The sequence below is a fragment of the Apteryx rowi genome, unplaced genomic scaffold, assembly GCF_003343035.1.
Source record: "Apteryx rowi isolate R43461 unplaced genomic scaffold, aptRow1 scaffold_28, whole genome shotgun sequence".
In the NCBI taxonomy this organism is placed as follows: domain Eukaryota; kingdom Metazoa; phylum Chordata; class Aves; order Apterygiformes; family Apterygidae; genus Apteryx; species Apteryx rowi.
In genome coordinates this window covers 243,863-264,209 of record NW_020449196.1, presented here as the reverse complement: position 1 = coordinate 264,209, position 20,347 = coordinate 243,863, and the positions used below count along the sequence as shown (strand labels likewise).

At 37.3% G+C, this 20,347-nt stretch overlaps 1 protein-coding gene and 1 long non-coding RNA gene across 4 annotated transcripts in view; one reads left to right on the top strand and one right to left on the bottom strand.

The window, feature by feature from the left end:
* Positions 1-2,342: 2,342 nt before the first annotated feature.
* Positions 2,343-14,825, top strand: PLA2G15 (phospholipase A2 group XV; the record flags this gene model as incomplete). The annotated part of the gene is made up of 5 exons (XM_026068844.1): positions 2,343-2,509; positions 4,619-4,737; positions 6,400-6,498; positions 7,534-7,758; positions 11,211-14,825. Coding segments are annotated over 5 exons (1,122 nt in total), but the record flags the coding sequence as incomplete, so codon positions are not given.
* Positions 14,826-19,652: 4,827 nt separating this feature from the next.
* The window catches only part of LOC112967559, a 67,705-nt gene continuing 67,010 nt past the window's right edge, over positions 19,653-20,347 (bottom strand). For all 3 annotated transcript variants that reach the window (XR_003254003.1, XR_003254001.1, XR_003254004.1), the window contains one exon: positions 19,653-19,788. This is a non-coding gene — a long non-coding RNA (uncharacterized LOC112967559). The remainder of the gene's footprint in view (positions 19,789-20,347) is intronic.

The window sequence follows — 20,347 nt, the reverse complement described above, 5'->3', positions numbered from 1 at the left end:
TCCAAGACTGAACTTCAGTAAACTTTTTCCAGTGCATGATGCAATACTATAATCTCCCTTACTATGCTTTCCAGTACATCACAGTCCTTGAAATATGACCTAAAATAAACTGTGGTGAGCTACTGGGTCTTTAAATGTTTCACTTAGGCTTTCAGTGTTTTTATTTCTGTAATCTAATGAGAAAGCAGGGGTAGTCAATAAAGAAATCCTGAGGTAGTATCTTCTGTGGTGGGGCAACTGTGATGGTGGAAAGGTGTAAAAGACTAATTGTCCCAGTCTATATTTAGTCTGAAGTTGTGTCCTTTTCCAGTTCTGCAATAAATGCTTTCCTGAAAATGTATCTGGCTTTCCAGTTAAATTAGCTGTTCCAGTTAAAGATAGTATCCCTTTCTTCAAGCCATTGCTAAGTATTGTTTAGCAGACTGACTTACTGTTCTCTCTTTCCTTCTCCATACCTCCTTCCTCATCCCACCCTTCTCAACTCGCAAAATAAGCTTATGGAGCTCTTTTCTCAGCAATCCATCAGGTGTTTTTTTCAGTGATGTATATCCTGAGATTTTTGTGGTGAGGAGACTGTCTGGAGAAAGAACAGTATATACTCTCTTGTCAGAAATGGCCTAAATTCTCTGTACAGTGGAAGCTGACTGAGATTAAATGAAAAATTTTAATGAAAACAAAATGAAAAATTACATATTGATGTGTAAATCGCTATCTGAGCACTGTATAAGAAAACAGAATGAGAGTTGCATGAGTGGGATGTGGTTTTGCTGCAGGACAATATCTTAGCTGTGTCAGAGAGCTCGTCTAAGAATGCTCAGCTGGCAGAGGAGCAGAATAATGGGGCCCATGATTCAATAAGAAAAGAGCCATCGCTGTTTGTTGCCTTATATCAAAGTTTCAGAATGTTCAAAACAAAACAAACCTGCAGACAGGAAACTACTTACAGGGCGAAAGATGGTATGTGCTCTTATGACTGGAGTTTTGGCTCGGTGGTGCGGTAGTTGTGCATCCATTTCCATTTGTAACTTTGTTCTTTGAGCCTTCCGAGGTAGACCTGAAGTCTTTGGCTCAGGCTGTACTGTAGAGCTATGTATGACTTCAGTTGTTTGCTTTTTGACTTTTTAATTGGAGTACAGAGCTTGTTTTACTTGACAGTATGTGGTTACCTCTTTGAACATAGCAGAAAGAATTTTTTTTTGAAATATTCTCCAGAATTGGGAGCAAGAGAGTGTGTATATATATACTAGCTGGTCTGCTTTGTTGGAGCTAACGTTTAAAAGCAAAGAAAAAAAAATTTAGCTTGAGATATGATCTGAAGTAAACTTGGCAATGTACTATGTTTTCAGTGAGAAGTATTCTCGGTTGTTCAGGAAACTGAGTGGAGGCTGATAGTTAAAAGCTTCAAGATTAAAGTTTTGACATGTAAATAGGGTACAGTTGTACACATGAAAAAAGGTGGGAGGAAAAAAGCTGAGGAGGTGGAAAAAATAAAGCTGAAAGGTGTCCAACTCATAAACTTTTCCTAATATGTAACTTTTCAGTTACAGAAGTACATTTGTTTTCCTTGTTCGTGGGAAAAAACYATTAAACATTGTAAAATTTAGGGAGCTCCTCTGTAAACTTGCTGCTGAAAATGATAAGAGCATTTCTTAGGCTTAGTTCTGCTTTGGAAGACTACCTCCTCTCTAGCCTGTTTTTAGAATATATAAGTGAAAATAAAATTCTGTTGAAGGAATACTAGCAACAAACATAAACCTTAATAATAGTGCACTTCAGAGAAGGTGCAAATACAAGACCCTTCCCTCCATGGATTATTGAAGTAACTGGGGGGGGGGGGAACAGTGCCAACACCAAAACTGTTGTTACCTACCAACCTGAACGCAAAAGATACCAACCTATACTTGGATTATTATGCCATCCAACTAAATTTTGTGTAATAAAAGTGTAGCAGTAGGAGATGAAGTGAAAATGAAAAACTTGATAGTTTGCAGGTACTGTTTAAAAAGAACACAAAGACTTATCTATTCAGTTGCAATCGTCTGAAGAAAAAAATCGTCTTTCAGAAAGATTCAGTTTATACTTTAGAAGACAGATAACTTTGATAAGGTATGAGACAATCTGTTGTTGATACTCATGACCTAACGCGACCTGTTCCTATGTAGTCTGCTCTTTGAAGTTACTGAAATGTTGCTCTAGAATTATTTACATGGTGGTTCCCCAGCTAATCACTTTTGAAAATCCGTCAATATAAGGGCTACAGTATTACACAATATTAAAGCTTGTATATTAACCTATAATTAAAAATCTGTAATTAATTTCAATTAATATATATCTGCTTCTAATGTCTTTCAGTTCCAGGGGACCTAGGTAATCAATTGGAAGCAAAATTAGATAAGCCATCAGTAGTGCACTATCTCTGCTCTAAGAAGACGGACAGTTATTTTACACTCTGGCTGAATTTAGAATTGCTTCTGCCTGTCATCATTGACTGCTGGATTGATAATATCAGGTAAGATCAGAAATGTTGCACTTTGGAATTTTTTTTTGTCTCCTTTTCTTAGACTGACATGCTTAGTTCAGAATGGTAACCTTAAACTTTCTTTTCCAATTCAAGAACAGTGAGAGAAATCACTTAAAACTCTGATAGGTAGTGGCAATGGTTTTTTTTGTTTTAAATCACGGTTTAGCAGCTAGGTTTTGTTTTTTGTTTTTTTAATTCTCCCTCCATAATAAAATGAAAACTACTATAACTTTTCTACAGTATGTAAAGAAAGTTTAGCAGTGCCTCCTCACACCCCCCTTTTGGCCTCTGTAGGTTAGGCAGAATCCTCTGTGACTTTTTTTTATGGCTCTCTGGATGATGACACTGAACATTCAAGGAAAGCAAAATCTGAAAAATTTAAAGGCTTCTAAGAGCCAGATCACCTATTCTAGGTACTTAATGTTTTGAATACTTGGAACATCTTTGTGTTCATAGTGCATGAATGTGTTCAAGACTGTGGGAACATACTGACATATATCAGCACCTTAAATTGCAATTGGAAATTCAGTAGACAAGGAATGACTGTATTCACTTGAATGTTACTTTTATTGTTGTGGCTAGAACTGATAAGCAGGAGAGCTCACTAGAGGTCTTCAGTAGCTTGCATTGCGGTACTAAATATAACTTAAAGGATGCCTTTATTGATTAAAGATCTATGTAGTATAAGTTGACCTAAATCCTGAAATCCCCCCGCCGGCCCGCAGTGTTTTGAAATCCACGTGCAGTAAGCTGCTTCACCAAATCACCATTCCTCCAGAATGGGAGAATAGGACGTAAGTGGATTTCACCACTGTTGCTCATTTCCATTTTGAACTTTGTGTGGCTTAAAGTAATTTTTCATCCTAGTTTTCTGTAAGTAATGCTACATCTCCTGAAAATCTCTGCCTGTAACTTTGTGAGAACTATAAACATATAGACCCAAATATATTTTGTAAGGTAAACAGAATACCACAGGGATATGTCACTGTTTTTTTTGCCTGAAAGCTTTTAGATTTACTGCCCTATCCACACTAGACAATCTTTCTGTCAAAGATAACATTTTATAACTGGTTTTCCTCACAGCATTATATGTATACAGTAAATATATTCCATATAGTTGATTAGTAGCAGCTTAGTGCTTTCTGCTGAAAGATTAAACAGAAATCTTCTACCAAGTAAAGCAACCAAGGAAAAAACATGAGCAGTAATTGCAGCTCTTAAATTTTTATGAGTCACTGGAAAATAGATATAGAGTCTTAAATTTGATGCTAGAGATTCTGCAGGTTTTTGTTGTGCTGGTGGTGGAGTTTTTTGTTTTTGTATCTTGTGGTGGTGCTTCTGCTTTATTTCAGTCTTGCTGTTTGCCTCACAGGTTAGGAAAATTTTTGGTGCATGAAGTGTAAATATCAGTTCAGATTGTGAGACTTGGGCTGGGGTGAAAGCTTGCACTCCAGAAACTGCAGTTGTATTGATACAGTATTAACAAAAAAAACCAAACCCCACCCTCCAGGTTCTTTATTTTGTAAATAGTTTTTAAAAATATGTACAAAACGCTTCATGCCTGTATGGAGTTTCTTTAGGTATCTATTGTTAATAGTTAAAAAATATCAAGCACTCCATTATGCTTGAATAGGTGTTCTAGCTAGATAAAAATAATTCATTTGTGTTCAGGGGAATTTTACTGATATCTGATTTTACAATTATTTTATCTGCTACTGCCACACCTTCATTCTTACATTCTTGACAAGTTTTCTCAATTTTATGCTTGAATTGGAATGAAATGATATAGAACTATACGAAGTAGTTTATATCTTTCTAAAGCTGAAGCCCAGCCACTCTTCTGTATGCTCAGTTTTACAGAGAAGATGAGTCTTAAATTCTGCGTGGACAGAAGAAAACTAAAATATGTTTGCACCGTATAACCACTTAGCTGCTAGAGTACTCTTGTTGTGTCTGCCTCTGTTTTCTTCCCCCTGCCAGGTAATAGCTCTTAAAGTTCTTGTTGGGGCACTCGGAGAATGTAAGGCACATTTTAGTTGAGAGCTGTCATGTGGTAATACAGCATGTTTCATATTTTTGTGTCTCTCCCCCCGCCAGGCTGGTATATAATCGAACAAGCAAGATTACAGAACCACCAGATGGAGTGGATATCAGAGTCCCAGGCTTTGGGCAGACGTTTTCCTTGGAATTCCTTGACCCAAGCAAAAGGAGTGTTGGTATGTACAAGCTGTGCTTGAAGTGCTTGGTCATTTTAGGATTTTTCTAGTGTGTCTTTCTACAACAAGCTACTGAAATTAGATTTCAAATAACAGTTCTGTTTAGAAGTAGAACTGCAGTATTTCTTTTGAAGTAGGATAGCACACGGTTCACTTGGCTTATAAGTGTTTGTGTTGTACACTATCGTTTTGCCTGTCGTTTGGCCTGATAGATTGACACAGGAAAACTTCATGCTATTTAGTCTTGTGCCAAATTAAAGTTTTCTGGATGAAACTCAAGTAGGCGTTCTTGATGATGCTTTTGAAAAATGAAAGAGGGAGAATGGAAAATTCTGTGACTGAAGATGCATTATGTTTTGGAAAAACAAAATAAAAAATTTTGTTTCAGCTTTCTCTTGAGTAAGGGGTTCTTTGGCTTCTGGAAAGAGTTAATGGGTTTGGGGAATACAGTGCCACGTTCTGTAATTGCCTGTCTCTTGTCAGTGTCCGAATAATTATATGATTACATTTGTGCTCTAAAAGATTTCTGCATTAATTGTGTTTGATTGCAGGGTGGGTTTTTTGGGGGTGGAGGGTGTGTTTTGTCTTTTTGGTAAAACTCTTCTTTCAGAAAATGATGACTCTGGCAACCTTTTGCAAGGAGGTGGTAGCTGTGGCTGAAGACTTAAGCGATTTAACAGCCAGTAGTGTACTGAGCTTCACTGTAGGATGGTCCCTCTTTCATTGCATGTTTTTTTTTTCTTTTTCTAGGGAGCAATCCCCAAAAGGGCACTAATGCACTCCATGATCTTTTAACTAGGTAACCCTTATAACTGGACCAGGGCATATTTAAATTTTGTCTCCCTTTATTTCAGTGACTATATGCTAAGCATTCAAGACTAACAAATTGAGTAAGGTACTATTCAAAACTTAAATATGACTGCAATATTCAGTAGGATGTTCTGATCCTTCATCTTCCCAAAATGCTACTAAATGCATTTAATAGTGGTAATACTTGAATCTGATGTTTCAAACCTTGTAACATATAGCATCTTAACACAAATGCTTGCAATCAGCCTGCAAATGTTTCCCTTTGCCATTAGAGCATTATGGTCAGTCACTTAAGTTTCAATCCACTAAATGATGGATATAAAAATAGTTTTGCAGTAGTTTCCAGAACTTTGCCCTAGGATACATTGCAAGCATTTTTTTTCCAAGAACAAATGTTGGCGAAGTCCAGGTTACCCTTTATAAAAGTCCTACCTCAAGTTAACTGGCAATCAACAACAGTCAGAATTCTAATGTAGTAATTTCTTAGTTTGTTTTGGTTTTTGGTTTTGTTTTTTTTCCAGCTCAAGGGTCAGACATAGTTTTGCTAAGGAAAATGTATCCCTTTTGTGTATGCCACATTTTGCTGTGGTTTGATAAATTAGCCAAGTTGGAACAAGTTTTAATAACAGTCATCTTCTGTGTTTGGAGAAGAGAGAGCATAATTAGTTTTGTTTAATATGCAGCTTTCCAGATTGTCAGAGATTCTTAGATTACATTTAATGCCTGTATATATGGAATCAGAGGTAATGCATCCTGAACTTAATTTGTTTTGCCATCATTAGCCTGTCTGATGGCTGCTTCTAATGCTAATCTTTTCGCTTTCTCTGTTTCTTTCCCATCTGATGTCTCCAGGCAGTTACTTTTATATGCTGGTGCAAAGTTTAGTAGACTGGGGCTACAAACGGGATGAAGATGTAAGAGGAGCACCTTATGACTGGCGAAAGGCACCAAGTAAATAATGTTTTGTTACTTGAATGAAATTTTGTTGACTTTCCCAGCTGGCAAATAATGCCTTGGGTCTCTTCCCCCTCCCCACCTGTACAATTATACTTAAAATCTTAATCTTGACTAGCTCATGGGGCCTGGATACCCTTGGACCTGGGGGAAAGCTCCAATCTTTTTTTTTTTCTTTAAAGAACTCGCTACTTAAGACTTGCTTTAAAACAAACAAAAAAACCCCCAGACCCACAAAAATACACACCATAAATTAATCCTGAAATTTCTAAAACTCTGCACTTGTAATTCCACAGCCAGAGCTTTGCTAAGAGCATGAGTATTTTGTGGTGTCACACCAAGTCTAACAGAACTGCTTTCACTACATCCTGAAGAATAAATTATATTTTAAAGTGAGGAATGGGGGTGATGTCCAGATTTTTCTAAGCCTCTGTTTATATGAATGTTAGAACTTTGTACTCTTAATCTCCTTCTATTCCACTTAGCACAAGGGGTTTGTAGACTCGTCATATAGCTTGTGATATAACATACATGTGTTGCTAATGCTAATATTCTAGTATCATGTTTATCTTGGCCCATAACTCTTAAAGCTTTAAAACTGAAGCATATAAACTTGGCGTCCAAGACACTCCTTGAAGAAAACCGGTAATGCTGACTTTTGCTTTTTATGTGACTGTTTGAAAATTATGCTCCAATTGCCATTTAAAGTTGGTATGTTATTACAGAGGCTTTTTTGTGAGAAAAGTTAGCGTGCATGAGATGTTTCTCAGAAAATTTGGTCTGAAAATTCAAATTTAAGATGTGAAGAACTGGAGTAATGTTTGTACCTATACTTAAATAAGTTTGAGAGAAATAGGAAAAAAAAAAGAGTTTTAAAGCATCGTGCTTTTGTAAGCATGTTGCCTGATGTAAGCCTGTTTGTGTTGCTCTTGAGTATTTCAAAAAATAAGCTTTTAAATAATTGCCTTGGAGGACAGCCTCCGCAAATAATGATTTTGATAAGGTTTTGAAATCTGTGTGTGTTTACTTTAGATGAGAATGGACCCTATTTTGCAGCCCTTCGCAAGATGATAGAGTTAATGTATGAACAGTATGGAAGTCCTGTTGTCTTAATCGCCCACAGTATGGGTAATATGTACACCCTCTACTTTCTCAACCATCAGACTCAGGATTGGAAAGACAAGTACATAAAGGACTACGTGTCATTAGGTGCTCCATGGGGAGGAGTTGCTAAAACTCTCCGTGTGCTGGCTTCAGGTAGGTAATTTAAGGACTTGCATCCTATTTTGTTAGGAGTAGATGAGACTAACTAGACTGTTAACTGTAAGACTGGAGGATGAGAGTTTGAGGTATTATGAAGTTAAAAATAATTTTTTTCATAAGTGACAGCAACTTGATGTTTCAAGCCCTGTGGCCAGACTGGCATTCTTTCTGTTCATGGGAGTAGACTAAGTTTTTACATCCCTTAACCAGGAGCTGTTTCCCCGTTTCTGACCTCTCCCTCCCAACCTCTTCTCAGCAGCTTGTTGTGTCACCTGCTGTTTGGCCTGCTGCCTTCTATTTCTGTCACTTCTGCCTTCAGCCTGATTGCTCTCAGTTCAGTATTGCAAAGCTGACAAGGACTCCAGCACACTCACTAGTTTCCTTTGATTAAATATCAGATGGCTGCTTGAGGTTAACATTAAGGGAAACTTGCAGACATGGTGGTTAAGTGCTGCCAGAGTTGTAACTCCACAGATGAGGAAAGTGAATCTTTGAGATCTTGGGTGTAGTATACTGGATATGCCTGAGACTAACAAAATTTAAATAAAGAAGTGTAATGTATTTCATTGAATAATTGCTAACAACTGATAGAAAAAGTTCTCTTAAAGCATTAGGTGGTATCATGATTATTTCCTGGCAAAGCAGTAAGTTATTTTGTGCTTTGCTGTTTAATTCATAATGTCTCTGGCTTGTTTTTTGATTTACTTCCAATTTGCTAGCTTTGGATATCGTTATTTTCTTCCCAAGCAAAGCTGACATTAAAACAATTGGACTTCATCAAAATGCAGAGCACGTACCAAGCGCCAGCCAAGCATGGAGAGATCAAAAGAACTCTGCTCAACAAAGTCATTTGAATCTGAATAGGAATGCACAACTCGGAGTTATTAATTAGAAAACTTAAACTGGATATTTGTATTGAGTTTTAGATTGTTTATTCTATTGCAAAGGCACTGTAAAAATTGATTTCCCTTTTCCCACAGGCTTCGTCTGACAAGTATGCATGCTACAGAAATGGCAGGAAGTGAGCAATTTTAAAATTGCCTTCATAAAATTCCACATGACTACACAAAATTCCACAGTCCCAGATTTCTGCTGGATTTTCATACTTCATGGCTTGTTTATCCTTAATAATGCATTTCATCCAAAGTGGCTAGCTATACAAATGCATAATGAAGGATAGCTAAGTTTCTACTAGAATGTAGTCATCTCTTAATCGGTATGGCTGCTGTATTAGACACCATGTTTTAGAGGAGAGTTAAGAATACCACAGGAAACTTAAATGGGCAGAACACAATAATATTTGAAGGCATGTTTTTAGGTTAGTACTGTCTTAAGTATCTGTAATAAGTCACCACCACCAGGCATTAACACTTGGATGGCATTAGTCTGTCAAAGAAATTACAAAAGTAAAATTATCAGTGTATTAGTACGCAGAAACATTGTTGCTTCAGAGAAAAATGCTGCACTGCTGTAGGAAAGGCAATCTGTGAATGCATTCTTTCTGCTCCCATTCCTATTTAAAATATGTTAATGGCTAGGAACTCTATGTTAAATCCACTGTTGTTTTGTCAAAGTGGCAAATAACACACCAACCAACAGGCAGAATTCTTACGCCCCCCCCCCTTTTTTTTTTTTAAGTTTCCTTTTTTAAAATCAGCTTCATAAGGTGATATTGGCAACATTTCCACGTAGTCCTCTTAAAAATGGCATTGAAGACTGTGCTTTAGGATCTTGCTGAACCAACAGTGCCACCTTATGGAATTTTCAAAACGCACAGTTCCGCGCTACTGCAAGAATACAGATTTCAGCCTCATTATTCCACTTTTTATGGTGTGGTTGACCTAGATAACTACATGCTGTAACTACCTGGACTTAAGAAAGGAAAACTTGATTCAAGGTTCAGCTGACAAAAGAACTGAGGAGCGATATTAATGCTAGACATTGTGATGATGGAAAATAGGTCTTATCAACAGTCACTGTGAAAATGAAATCAGATCTGTCTCGGAACTCTTATCTGCTTATCAGAAAAAGAAGAAATTCCTTCCTAGTAATCAGTAGCTCTGTCATGTGTTAAGCAGCTTTTAATTTTGTGGAGAAAGACAAAAGAACAAAGGTTACAATTTGAAGAAAGATGCATACAGACTAATTTAGTCATGTGTGAGCTGCCAAGAAATAAGGTGGACTGTCTCGTTTTTTGATGTGTACAAAAATCTGAGTTTTTTGGAAAGTGTCTTGATCAAACACTAGTTCTGTGCTAAGTCTAAACTGGGGAAAACATAACAGTTCTGTGGTTTACTGGGGATCAGCTATGACAGCTGAAGGCCTTTTTTGGTCTTAATCTCTAGATCTGTATTATATTAAGAAAATACAATGCCTTGGAAAAGGTTGGCCAGCTGAAAGTAAYTCTTCCCAGGCAAAGTAGTTATCAACTGGTATTTGAAGAATTGTTGATTCCAGCAGAGCTGTCCATTTCCAGCCAGCTGGAGCTGCTGGAAAATATTAGTGATGTATGTTCAGAAAACCCGTGTTCTGAATATTTTAGCACTGAGTTAAAATGCCAATTGGAAGGGAAGATATTGTTATCAGTGGTTTTCCATATTCTCCCATCAGATGCTAACAAGGTCTAACTCTTCTTTTACCTAGGTGCTATACATGGAGATGAAGTGAATACTGAGTGCAGCACTCTTAGTTGATAACATAAGCAGAGACAGTAATACTTGCTTTGCTTATGCTTCCTTTTGTGACAACTTATCCTTTTAGATAACTACAAAACAGCCTGCCATTCCTTTTCAATAGTAAGCATCTTCTGGTAGGTTTTCATACACAGGGAGAGCATAAACTGGTAAAATGCTCTCTGCACTAAATGCTAAATGAACTGCTTTTTTTTTTAGCTGTCCTGAATGAAATACCCCTTCTGTGGTAGTTTTCAACATGCAAAACTCTGACTATTCTGCGAAGCTTGTAAGGTCTCTTCATGAGTTCTCCTTACATGTGTAAGGAGTAATATTTATCTATTCTTTCAGCAAAAGCATGGTCTAGGACCAGAAACACTATAAAATATAAATATTTTTTTCCAGAGAACCATTTAAGACTAAGTTTACAAATTGTGTAAATAATGCTTAATTAATGCTGATTTCTCACTCAGCTACTACAGGGAATATTTTGTGCTTTAAAAAGGATCATATTGGAAAGGCAGAAGTGTTCTTGGTTTGTCATTCATTCATTTGTATTTTATAATTTGTATATTATCAAAAGYTTGTTTGCAGAAGTTAAATATCAAGACAGAATCAAATGAGAAAACAGTCTTCCCAAATTGTCACTGCAAGCAAAGGGAACGAGTGGTTTTTCTCTTTTATTCATTTTATCACTGTGAATGGCACTCATTGCTGCTGGATGTATGCCAAATGCATTGCTTTGTCTATAATGAAATTCCAACTTTTTTTAAGGTGACAACAACAGAATACCTGTCATCAGCTCACTCAAGATTCGAGACCAGCAGAGATCAGCTGTTTCCACAAACTGGCTGCTCCCCTACAACTACACATGGCCTCCAGATAAGGTCTTTGTAAGCACACCTACAACCAACTACACTCTCCGGGACTATCAAAAATTCTACAGGGACATCAGCTTTGAAGATGGCTGGCTCATGAGACAAGACACTGAACCCTTGGTATACCAGATGACACCACCTGGTGTGCGCATTCACTGTCTTTATGGTACTGGCGTAGAAACACCTGACTCCTTCCATTATGAAAGCTTTCCTGATAAAGAGCCCAAGATCCTTTACAGTGATGGGGATGGTACAGTAAACTTACAGAGTGCCTTGCAGTGTCAAAAATGGGTGGACATGCAAAAACAGGAAGTGGTGATATTTGAGCTTTCAGGAAATGAGCACATTCAAATGCTATCCAATGATACTACTATCTCCTATGTGAAAAAGCTGCTTTTTGATTTGTGACACCCTGTGTTGACAGTTATTTTCCTCACCTGTGATGCCTTTCCTTAAATTAGGGAAAATTTGATCCCTTGATATTTAGGTAGCTGAATTATTTATTTGTTTTTTTTTTTTTTCCTTCTGTGTTCGAGAAGTTGTTTGGTGTCCTAAATGATAATTTGTCTCTGATTTGTGTTCATAATGCATCGTGGTATTTTCACATTATGAAAATTTGGTCAAATATGCATTTTGGTACCTCTGGTGTTGTATCCGATATTCATACACAGGCTTTCATTTGGAGACTCTGCAGCCCCTTGCACATACTATGCGATTTTCTTTTGTGTGGACTTTGAAGGGTTTGGAGGGGGAGGACTGGGAAGGATTGCAATTTCAGTTGCCCATGAAACAAGGGAAAGATATTAAGAATTCGGAAAGCAGAGTAAACTTAGCTTAGTTTGTAAGCATACAGATCTACTAAGTATCATAGGCAAGAAGTTTGGTACTGCATTACCTTTTGTCATATCCAGTCTTCCTGTTGCTAAAGCTTTTGGGAGAGAGGAAGGATGTGTGAATTACTTGAAGCTTCTTATTAGGTACCTTTTTCTGAGGAAAAAAAAGATTAGAAAAAGTTGTTTGCTCTTCAAATTCTAGAGCTTGATGACTTAAAATCTACAGTCTGAAGACTGCTCACCTTGTGCTTTACTTATCAATGGGGGAAAGAAGCTAAGCAGTGGACGGTGCTTGTAACAATCAGAGCTGTGTGGAGTGGCACATCAGCCAAAACTAATAGAATCAAATACTGGCAAACAATGCATACAGTGCAGAATTTTTGCACTTCTGGGTGAAAAATGTCTCCTCTAGTGGAAATGATAATGGACAATGGGCATTAAAAATGGAAAGTGAAATTTCTGAAATGGGGGGGAGCCAATGTAATACAGCATGAAGTATAAGCTTGTTCCTGGCCAAATTCTCTGACCCAGTTTCTGGCCAAGCAGTGGTTGGATCAACATTGCTGAAAAGAACCTTAAAATTTTAAGACTAAAATACACTCCCCATGGATTATAAACTTTGTTATTACTGTCTCAAGAAGTTGGGATATACAGTTCATTAAATGTTTAGATAATTGTATGGCATACAGCTCTGTTGAGTTGCTACAATACTGTTTTACTCAGTGTTAAAAAGCATTTCAGATCTGAACTACAGAGAAATGGTAGCTTAAACAAGCATGGTGTTTACAACCTTGATTACAGAAATCCTCTTGGAGAAATAATTTCACTGAAAGATTCACTTTTGCTTACTTTAAAATCAGTCACCCAGTTAGACTGCACTTAGTTTTCTGAAAAAGCCACTACAGATGCTTTCCAAATGTTGAGTCCTCCAGCAAAAATTTTATTTTAACGTTTTCAGAAACTCATCAGAAATATCGAGGTTACATTACTTTAGGAAGTTGAAGCTGTCTAAAGGATAAATTTTAACTTTTACTATTTTTGTAGCACATACAAAATGCTGCCATTAAATGTATAAATGTTGCAATGACAATAGGCTTGAATTTTTGTTACTATAGAATGCAAACGTTTTGGCACAGGGCAGGTCTAAGGCTTCAAGCTTTAATTCAGAAATGATTCGTAAATTCAGAGCAACTGAAACTAGGGTCGTGGATAAGCTAAATGTACTCTGAGGTTTAAACTTTCTTTTTATGTAGCTTTGTTATCCTTGCATATTCCCTATTACTTCTGGTGAAGGAGAGGACCCATTTTTCTGATTTTTAAAATGGAATGTTTATCTTGTAATCAGTTGTCCAGGAACCTGCAGTTCCACAGCTGTATTGCCCAGACTTCTTCAGAGTTAGTACTGAGTTGTCCCAAGCTACTTGTAAATGGTAACTGCTGAAATGAAATAACACACACAAAAAAGGTTTTTAGCTGACTGTTCTGTTTGGTGCAGGGCTGTTGGTTGGATAAGCTTTAGACTTGTGTTCCAAGGCTGCTCAAGGATAAAGCTCTTCCTGTGGTCTGACTCTGTTTTGAATAAATTGCTACATTACTGATTTACAACAGAAAGAAATTACAGAAATTACAGCTTTTCACAGTCTGTATTTCTTGCTGAAGTAGAATGCCTGTTAATAAACACTTGGATGCGTGGAGCTGGAGGCTGTATTGCAGGTCACCAATGTGGGCACCAAGGGCTGAAAAAAGAACACAGGCTAACAGTTGTTAACCTGAGCTGGAGAATGTTTCCAAGCTTCATTTAGATCCTTACATGTTTAGTCAGTGCATTCTTTCAGTCTCATACCAAGCTCACTGTAAAGTGAATGCAGCAAGTAAACTATATCATTCTAGTCACTGAAACGGAACCATTTCACTTGGCCTTTGAGAAGGCCCTATTCACTAAGGTTTGTTTCTCTACATTTGAAAGCATTTACTTATATACTTAAAAGAATATTTAGCATTACTGTTATAGGCCTGCTAGAGCCACGTGCACTTGAGCATTCTAGGTTCTTGTGGAGAGAGAAAGGGAGAAGTCTGAAGAAATAAATCTTTCTATAAAGAGGAGAATGTGGCACTTTGTTAGTAGGAGTAACTCAGGTGCTTTGCCACACTTCACAGTTGAAATGTTTAAATTTACTGACTTGTCTTCATTATACCTGAAATATATGGAGCATGTCTTTCTCTTTCCTGAACTTTTACATGGTTTTGTTTTTCCAGGATGTTTTCAGAAACCAAAAATAGTCTTGAGGACCAAACGTTTATTTTTGACAAAATGTAAAGAGAATGCTGAAGGGGCTTCAGCTGTCATTGTAATACTTCTGAAGAGGTTCAGAGTCACTATGTGATTCTGTTAAAAACAGAAGGCTTCAATAACTAGCAATAATTGCAAAGGACTTGCAGACCAAAGGAAGGGATGTTTAGTATTTAAGGTAGTTCTTGGAGCACAGTGTGTTCAAGGCCCTCTTAAATTCAGGGAATGTTYGGCTATGACTTTGCTGCTCTACACTTTAACAGTATTTTGTACAGAACATAATCTGAGACCTAGCATTTTATATGCCACTTTTGTGTATGAATGAGTTCAATAGATTTTGCATATTTTATTGTCTTTGATAACATAATAAAGTTGATCTAATACTGTGTCTCCTGTTGTGAATAACCTGTGCTGTCTCACCTCTCAGACAGATGAAATGTCAACTTGTTGTTTGTTTTTTTAATCTCAAGCCTTCTTGAGGTGACTCATTTTCTCACAGTAATTGTTTGTTAGTTCATCTTCCAAATACACCTGCTTTCTTCAGATTTTTTTTTTAATTCTTTTTTAGTACAGCTGGAGCTTTATGCTAATTGTTCTTGGCTTTATAGAGATGTGGGACTATTCAATTCCTCCTGTTTGCTTCTTTCCTGCTCAACTCCTGTGCAAAAACAATATGCAGTTTTCGGGATGCTCCGTGTTTCTGTTCAGGCAATCATTTTGAAATTAGTACCTCAAACTGAAATGTCCTAGATGCTTGCAGTTGCCTTTACACTGTTGGTTTCCACAAACCCATGCAAGTTGACCATAGTTTCATGGTCGTATGAAACCATGGAAGCAGAGGCTTGAAGGCCTAGGGAAGGGGAAACAGATTGATAATGGGGTCTGGCCAGAGTGATTCCAAGCCAGGTGAAAGACTGCTGACCTGTCTTATGTCAGAATACTGATGTCTAGCAACAGTGGAGGTAGTTGGCACTGAGCATCTTTTAGACCACAAAGTTATTGTTAAATGCTGCCTGATGCTATTTTGCTATGCTGCTATCTTAAATGCTTTCTTTAATGATGGGATTATAGTCTTGAGCAGATATATTGTTGAATTCTTCTTTTGCTTGATAGATTACAGATTTCCTCCAAGTTCTGCCATAATAGTTTCTTTTGGTTTAAGACTGATTTACTTTGTAGTCATTCAGATCCACAAATGAGAGTTAAATGTTTAGTTCCAGGATCGGTATTCTTTGGGTAAAACCAAAATGCAATATGAGCCCAGGAAATAGAAGAAATTCACGTGCAATGTTTTGCTCTAAATATTGGCATTAAGTTTGTTTGTCTTAATGGTTTGTCTATATGTGTGGAGTGTGTGGAAGTTACTTGCTGGCTTTTTGTTCTGAATTGTGCAGTGTCTGAGCTTCTGGGTAGACTCTCCCAATACTGAACTCTCTTCCTTACCTCATGTGACAGGTGATCACTGATTTTGCATGAAATAGTTTAGCAAGGTATTCTCAGTTCAAGTTTTGGGGGTTAGTTCTCAAATAGCTGAAGTTTAAGCTATCCCCTCCAAGTAGATCAGGAAGCAAACTGCAATGTCAAGCTGACAGATAACAAGTATAGTAAGCTAAAATAAGATGAACAGCAGTAACACTAAATGTGAGATGTCCTTAATGAAATTTGAGAAAAGAGAATACCCACAGGCTACATCTAGCAATTTTCACCTGAGTTGTAATCCTGTCTCTGCTGGTAACTTGCAACATGGCCTTGAGCAGAACTTGACCATCAGTCTTCCTTTTTCCTACTTTCTGTTCATTTCAGTGCTACATTAAATTTAATCAATGTTTCTACAATGTTTGTCAAGTAGTATATCTGTCTAAACATTCAAAACCTATAAATTACTCCCCCTTTCCTCCCCCAACTTTATATAATTTTAAAGCTGGTTTAGGAATTCTGAATTTCTAACAAATGAAAATGGGAAGTTCTTAGCGATCAGCGGCTTTTGAGCCTTTTGTGTTTACTCATTCAAATTCTGTTATAACTATGAGGGCTTAGAAATTCAATAGATTTTAATAGAGGAAAAGGTGACACCATGATCTTGAAGCTTTAACTGCTTTGTTAAATTCTACTGGAATGTTTTACAAAGAGTACATCTACTTTCTGTGGAAATAACTGGGAAGTTTGGAATTCAAACAGCAGCAACTCTATAATCACAGCCTCCATCCTGAGATGCACTTTTGGGGTAAGAATTCTGTGTGCTAGGGACTCTCGCTATCAAAATTAGTATTAGTATTTATTTCATTTCTGGCATATGCTAATAAGATTTTAAGCACACTTTTTAAAGACTAATGGAATTCTTTGTCCCCGAGACCTTCAGATCTCTGGGTGCACAGTACAATTAACCAAGTAGCCACTAGAGGACGGACTATCTCAACGAATGTTCTTGTGTGGTGTCCTGGCAACGAACAGAACAGCTTGGTGATGTTAGTGAAAGTGAAGGGGGAAGAAAAATGTTCCCTAGCCTGATGGAACCATGGAAGGTTACTACTTGATCTTAATCCAATATATTTTAATGACAAATATGTACTACCTTGTCTTTCTGCTTCAACCTGCTCAACCTCCATTAGTAAAGGGTGCGATGCAGGAGTATGTAGAACATTCATAAATATTGGAGGATCTACGTAATTCTGAAGTGCTTTATGTCCTGCAGAAATTCCCTTCCTTCACTGAAACAAAGCATCAGTTTCTGGGGAACTGAATTAAGGGGATTAACACTTAGTTTCTTCTGATGCCATTTATCCCAAGATTTGCCCTGGATGTGAAGCAGATTCATAATGTGATAAYCTCTATTCTTAGGCAAGAGTTATGTTTGTGCAGCCTTTCATCTCCTGTGTTGACAGACATTATCTTCAATGGTCAGCTAGAGATTTGTGAACCTGGCCGATAAGCAGAACATATTAATATTGGCTATATGTTTCACATCTACAGGTATTCAAGACTTTTATTTGAGCAGTTGACTAGAGTGTGCTTTTAATTCTATAATGAATTTGACACTTGATTTTTTTTTTTTCTCCCTAATGTTGGCAGTTGAAAGATGGGAAAATTCACAAAAACAACTATGCAAATGTTTGGATTCTTGGTTCTCCTGGTTCAAATATATATTAAAAAAATCCTGCATGCTTTTTGTTTTATAGTCTTGCTGTATGGATGGGTTGGTCTACACATGAATAATGATTAAACCTAATAAGAGCTGGGACTTGTATAGTTTGGAGTGATTTTATTATGCTTTTGAGTGACCTTTTTGGTAGATCATGGAGGAAAAAATGAACTACTCTGAAAGGAAACCATGAATCAGCTTTGGGTTATGCCAGTACACGTGGAAAAAACTCAAATTGCCCAGTTCTGCATGAATCTTGGCTTTTTCAGGATTTTTGTCTGTGAAAGCTCTGCAAATTTCCCAGGGTTAAACAATGCATACTTTTATCATGCACATTAGAAATGCAGTAGAGGGCAGTAGTAGACAATTAATTACAGATTAAAAAAAATAGCATCTGTGTTAATTTCACCTGAAAAGTCTAGGATTACACTGAAATGAAGACTTAGCTTGGTATCCACAAAATGTTCCCTATCCTTGAGCAATTGCCCATATGCACATTCTGCTTTTGGTGGAACTTTGAATAGTGAGACACAGATTGTTCTATCTAGGCATAAAGCATGAAACTTCAGCTCGAATCAAGCTGATGAGTAAAAAGAATTTGAGGCATAAATTATATGCCTGCTCTCTTCTATAGCCTCAGATTGAAGCACAATGACTTTTTAGGGGACTACATACAATTTGGAGGTTGCTGCCAGAAACCTCACCATGAATGTGGTGGCTGTGCACTGACAGTGAAATGTTCATATCTACTGTTGAACTCCACAGGTCCGTAACACTTCATTTGGGCATGTTCTTTTTCTATAACAGCATATTTTTTTTTCTAGCTGGAATATATATATATATAAATACACTCGGTGTACAGTATGTAGTACTATGATGTACAAACTTAGACCACACATTTAAAAAAGGTGATGCTGGATCTATTTTCTTACCACACTGCTGAACAGTGGACAAATCTACTTATTGCCCCAAGTTTTCACTTAATTTGTAACCACTGACTCATACTTAGTAACGTTTCTGGGAAGGCAGGGAATTATTGACCAAACTGTAACTGAGGATATAACTAAAAATGTCACCTTATGTGAGTGAAGTGTTTCACAGTGATTCAGAGAGTCATCAAGCCAGATGGCAAATTCAGATGCATAAAAATACTGTGAGTACAGGCTAAGTACTTTCATCACTATTGCTATTATTTTCGAAATTGTACTGTATCTGAGGTGACCAAAGAAGGATTCTAGTTCAGGTCTAAGTGGTTTGATGAAGTTGAGCCAGGAATCTTGGCTGTGCTAGCAGATTCTTTTTCTTATATAAAAAAGACAAGGTAGAATACAGGAAATATCATTAAATGCTTAGGCTTAGCCCAAGTGAGCAGACAGTTTTTCTTTGAGTGACTTGGTTCAGAGTGATCTTTTCATGTATAGTGGCAAGATAAACCAGGATGGCTAATAGGACTTACTGTGCATCTCTCTCAACAAGTAGCCTTCTTCCTAGATAAAACAGTTTGTCACAAAAACTCTCCTGCATTAAAGTGCATGAGGCAAATAAATTCAGGGGGGGTTTTGCTTTTGTTTGCTTGTTTTTGTTTTTTTTAGAAGCATCTGCATGTACATCTGTGTCCACATGACATTTTGGAAGGGGGTATTGATTTGATTGTGGAAGTGATAATGTCTATACCTCAGTTAGCGAGGCTCCCTTGCAAAGTAAACAATAAAGAGGATTTTTTCGCCTCTTTCCTGGCACAGAGACTGGTAGGACTCTCTGAACCCTTGGTTCTTTCGCCTATGAGTACAATTTTTGTAATCCAGTGATAACAAACCTTACCTTCTGCAGGTGCCCTTCTTGAGCTTTGATTGCTCTATGCTGTCCAGATGGACAAGAATTAAAAGTGCTCATCCTAACTCAATGGATTTTTTTCCCCTTACTGCTTTGTATTTCAGCCATGTGTTTGGGATATCTGTTGTTAGTCCTGTCCTCCAGCTACACTAAGGTTAGAGACTGAATTTTCAGGTGCTTTAGTGTCTGTGCGTTTAGATAACCTACACCACAGTCTTAACATTCTGATCTTTTTTGGTGCTTTATTGCTATTATTTTCTTTATTCACATCCTACCTACAACTTAATGCCTTACAACACAAATACCTCCAAGAAAATGAAGTAGCACTGCTTCTGTTGCTAAAGTGAAATCTAAGAAATCCATGTCTTAACAGGAACRCCTGTGAAAAAGACAGAATTTAGATCAGAGCTTAAGGGTGTCAGGAAGTCAGAGAGAAAGAAATTAAATGTTATTCCAGTGTCAGGCAGCAAGGAGGAAGTGGGAGGCTGGGCTGGTAGACTGATGTCTGTTGTGTTATGATGAATTATCATTTGCTTTTAAAATCTACTTTATCAAAGCAGAAGGAAAGTTCTTACCAGGAAAAAACAAGCAGCCAGCTTGACCGCAATTACTGAAATTTGACTAGCCTATATCAAAATCTGCTTGGCAAATGTTGATTTCAAGGTCTCTGGGCTCAAGAGAGCCTTGGCCAGCAGAGAATGATGTTGGATTGCTGAATGGTTAAGACCCCAGCTGTCTGGGAATCACAGAGTTAATATTTTGATGTGAATTGAAATGAAGCTAAAACTTCACATCCCAAAGTTTTAGTTGCCTAAAGACTTTCAGTTTCAAAAATACTGACATTTTAAAATAAAGTTGTCTGCCCAGGGATCTAAAGAAGCTTAAAGCTTAACAAGCTTCTGTCCACAGCTCTGGGCAGTCCAGGCTTTTGACAGTCT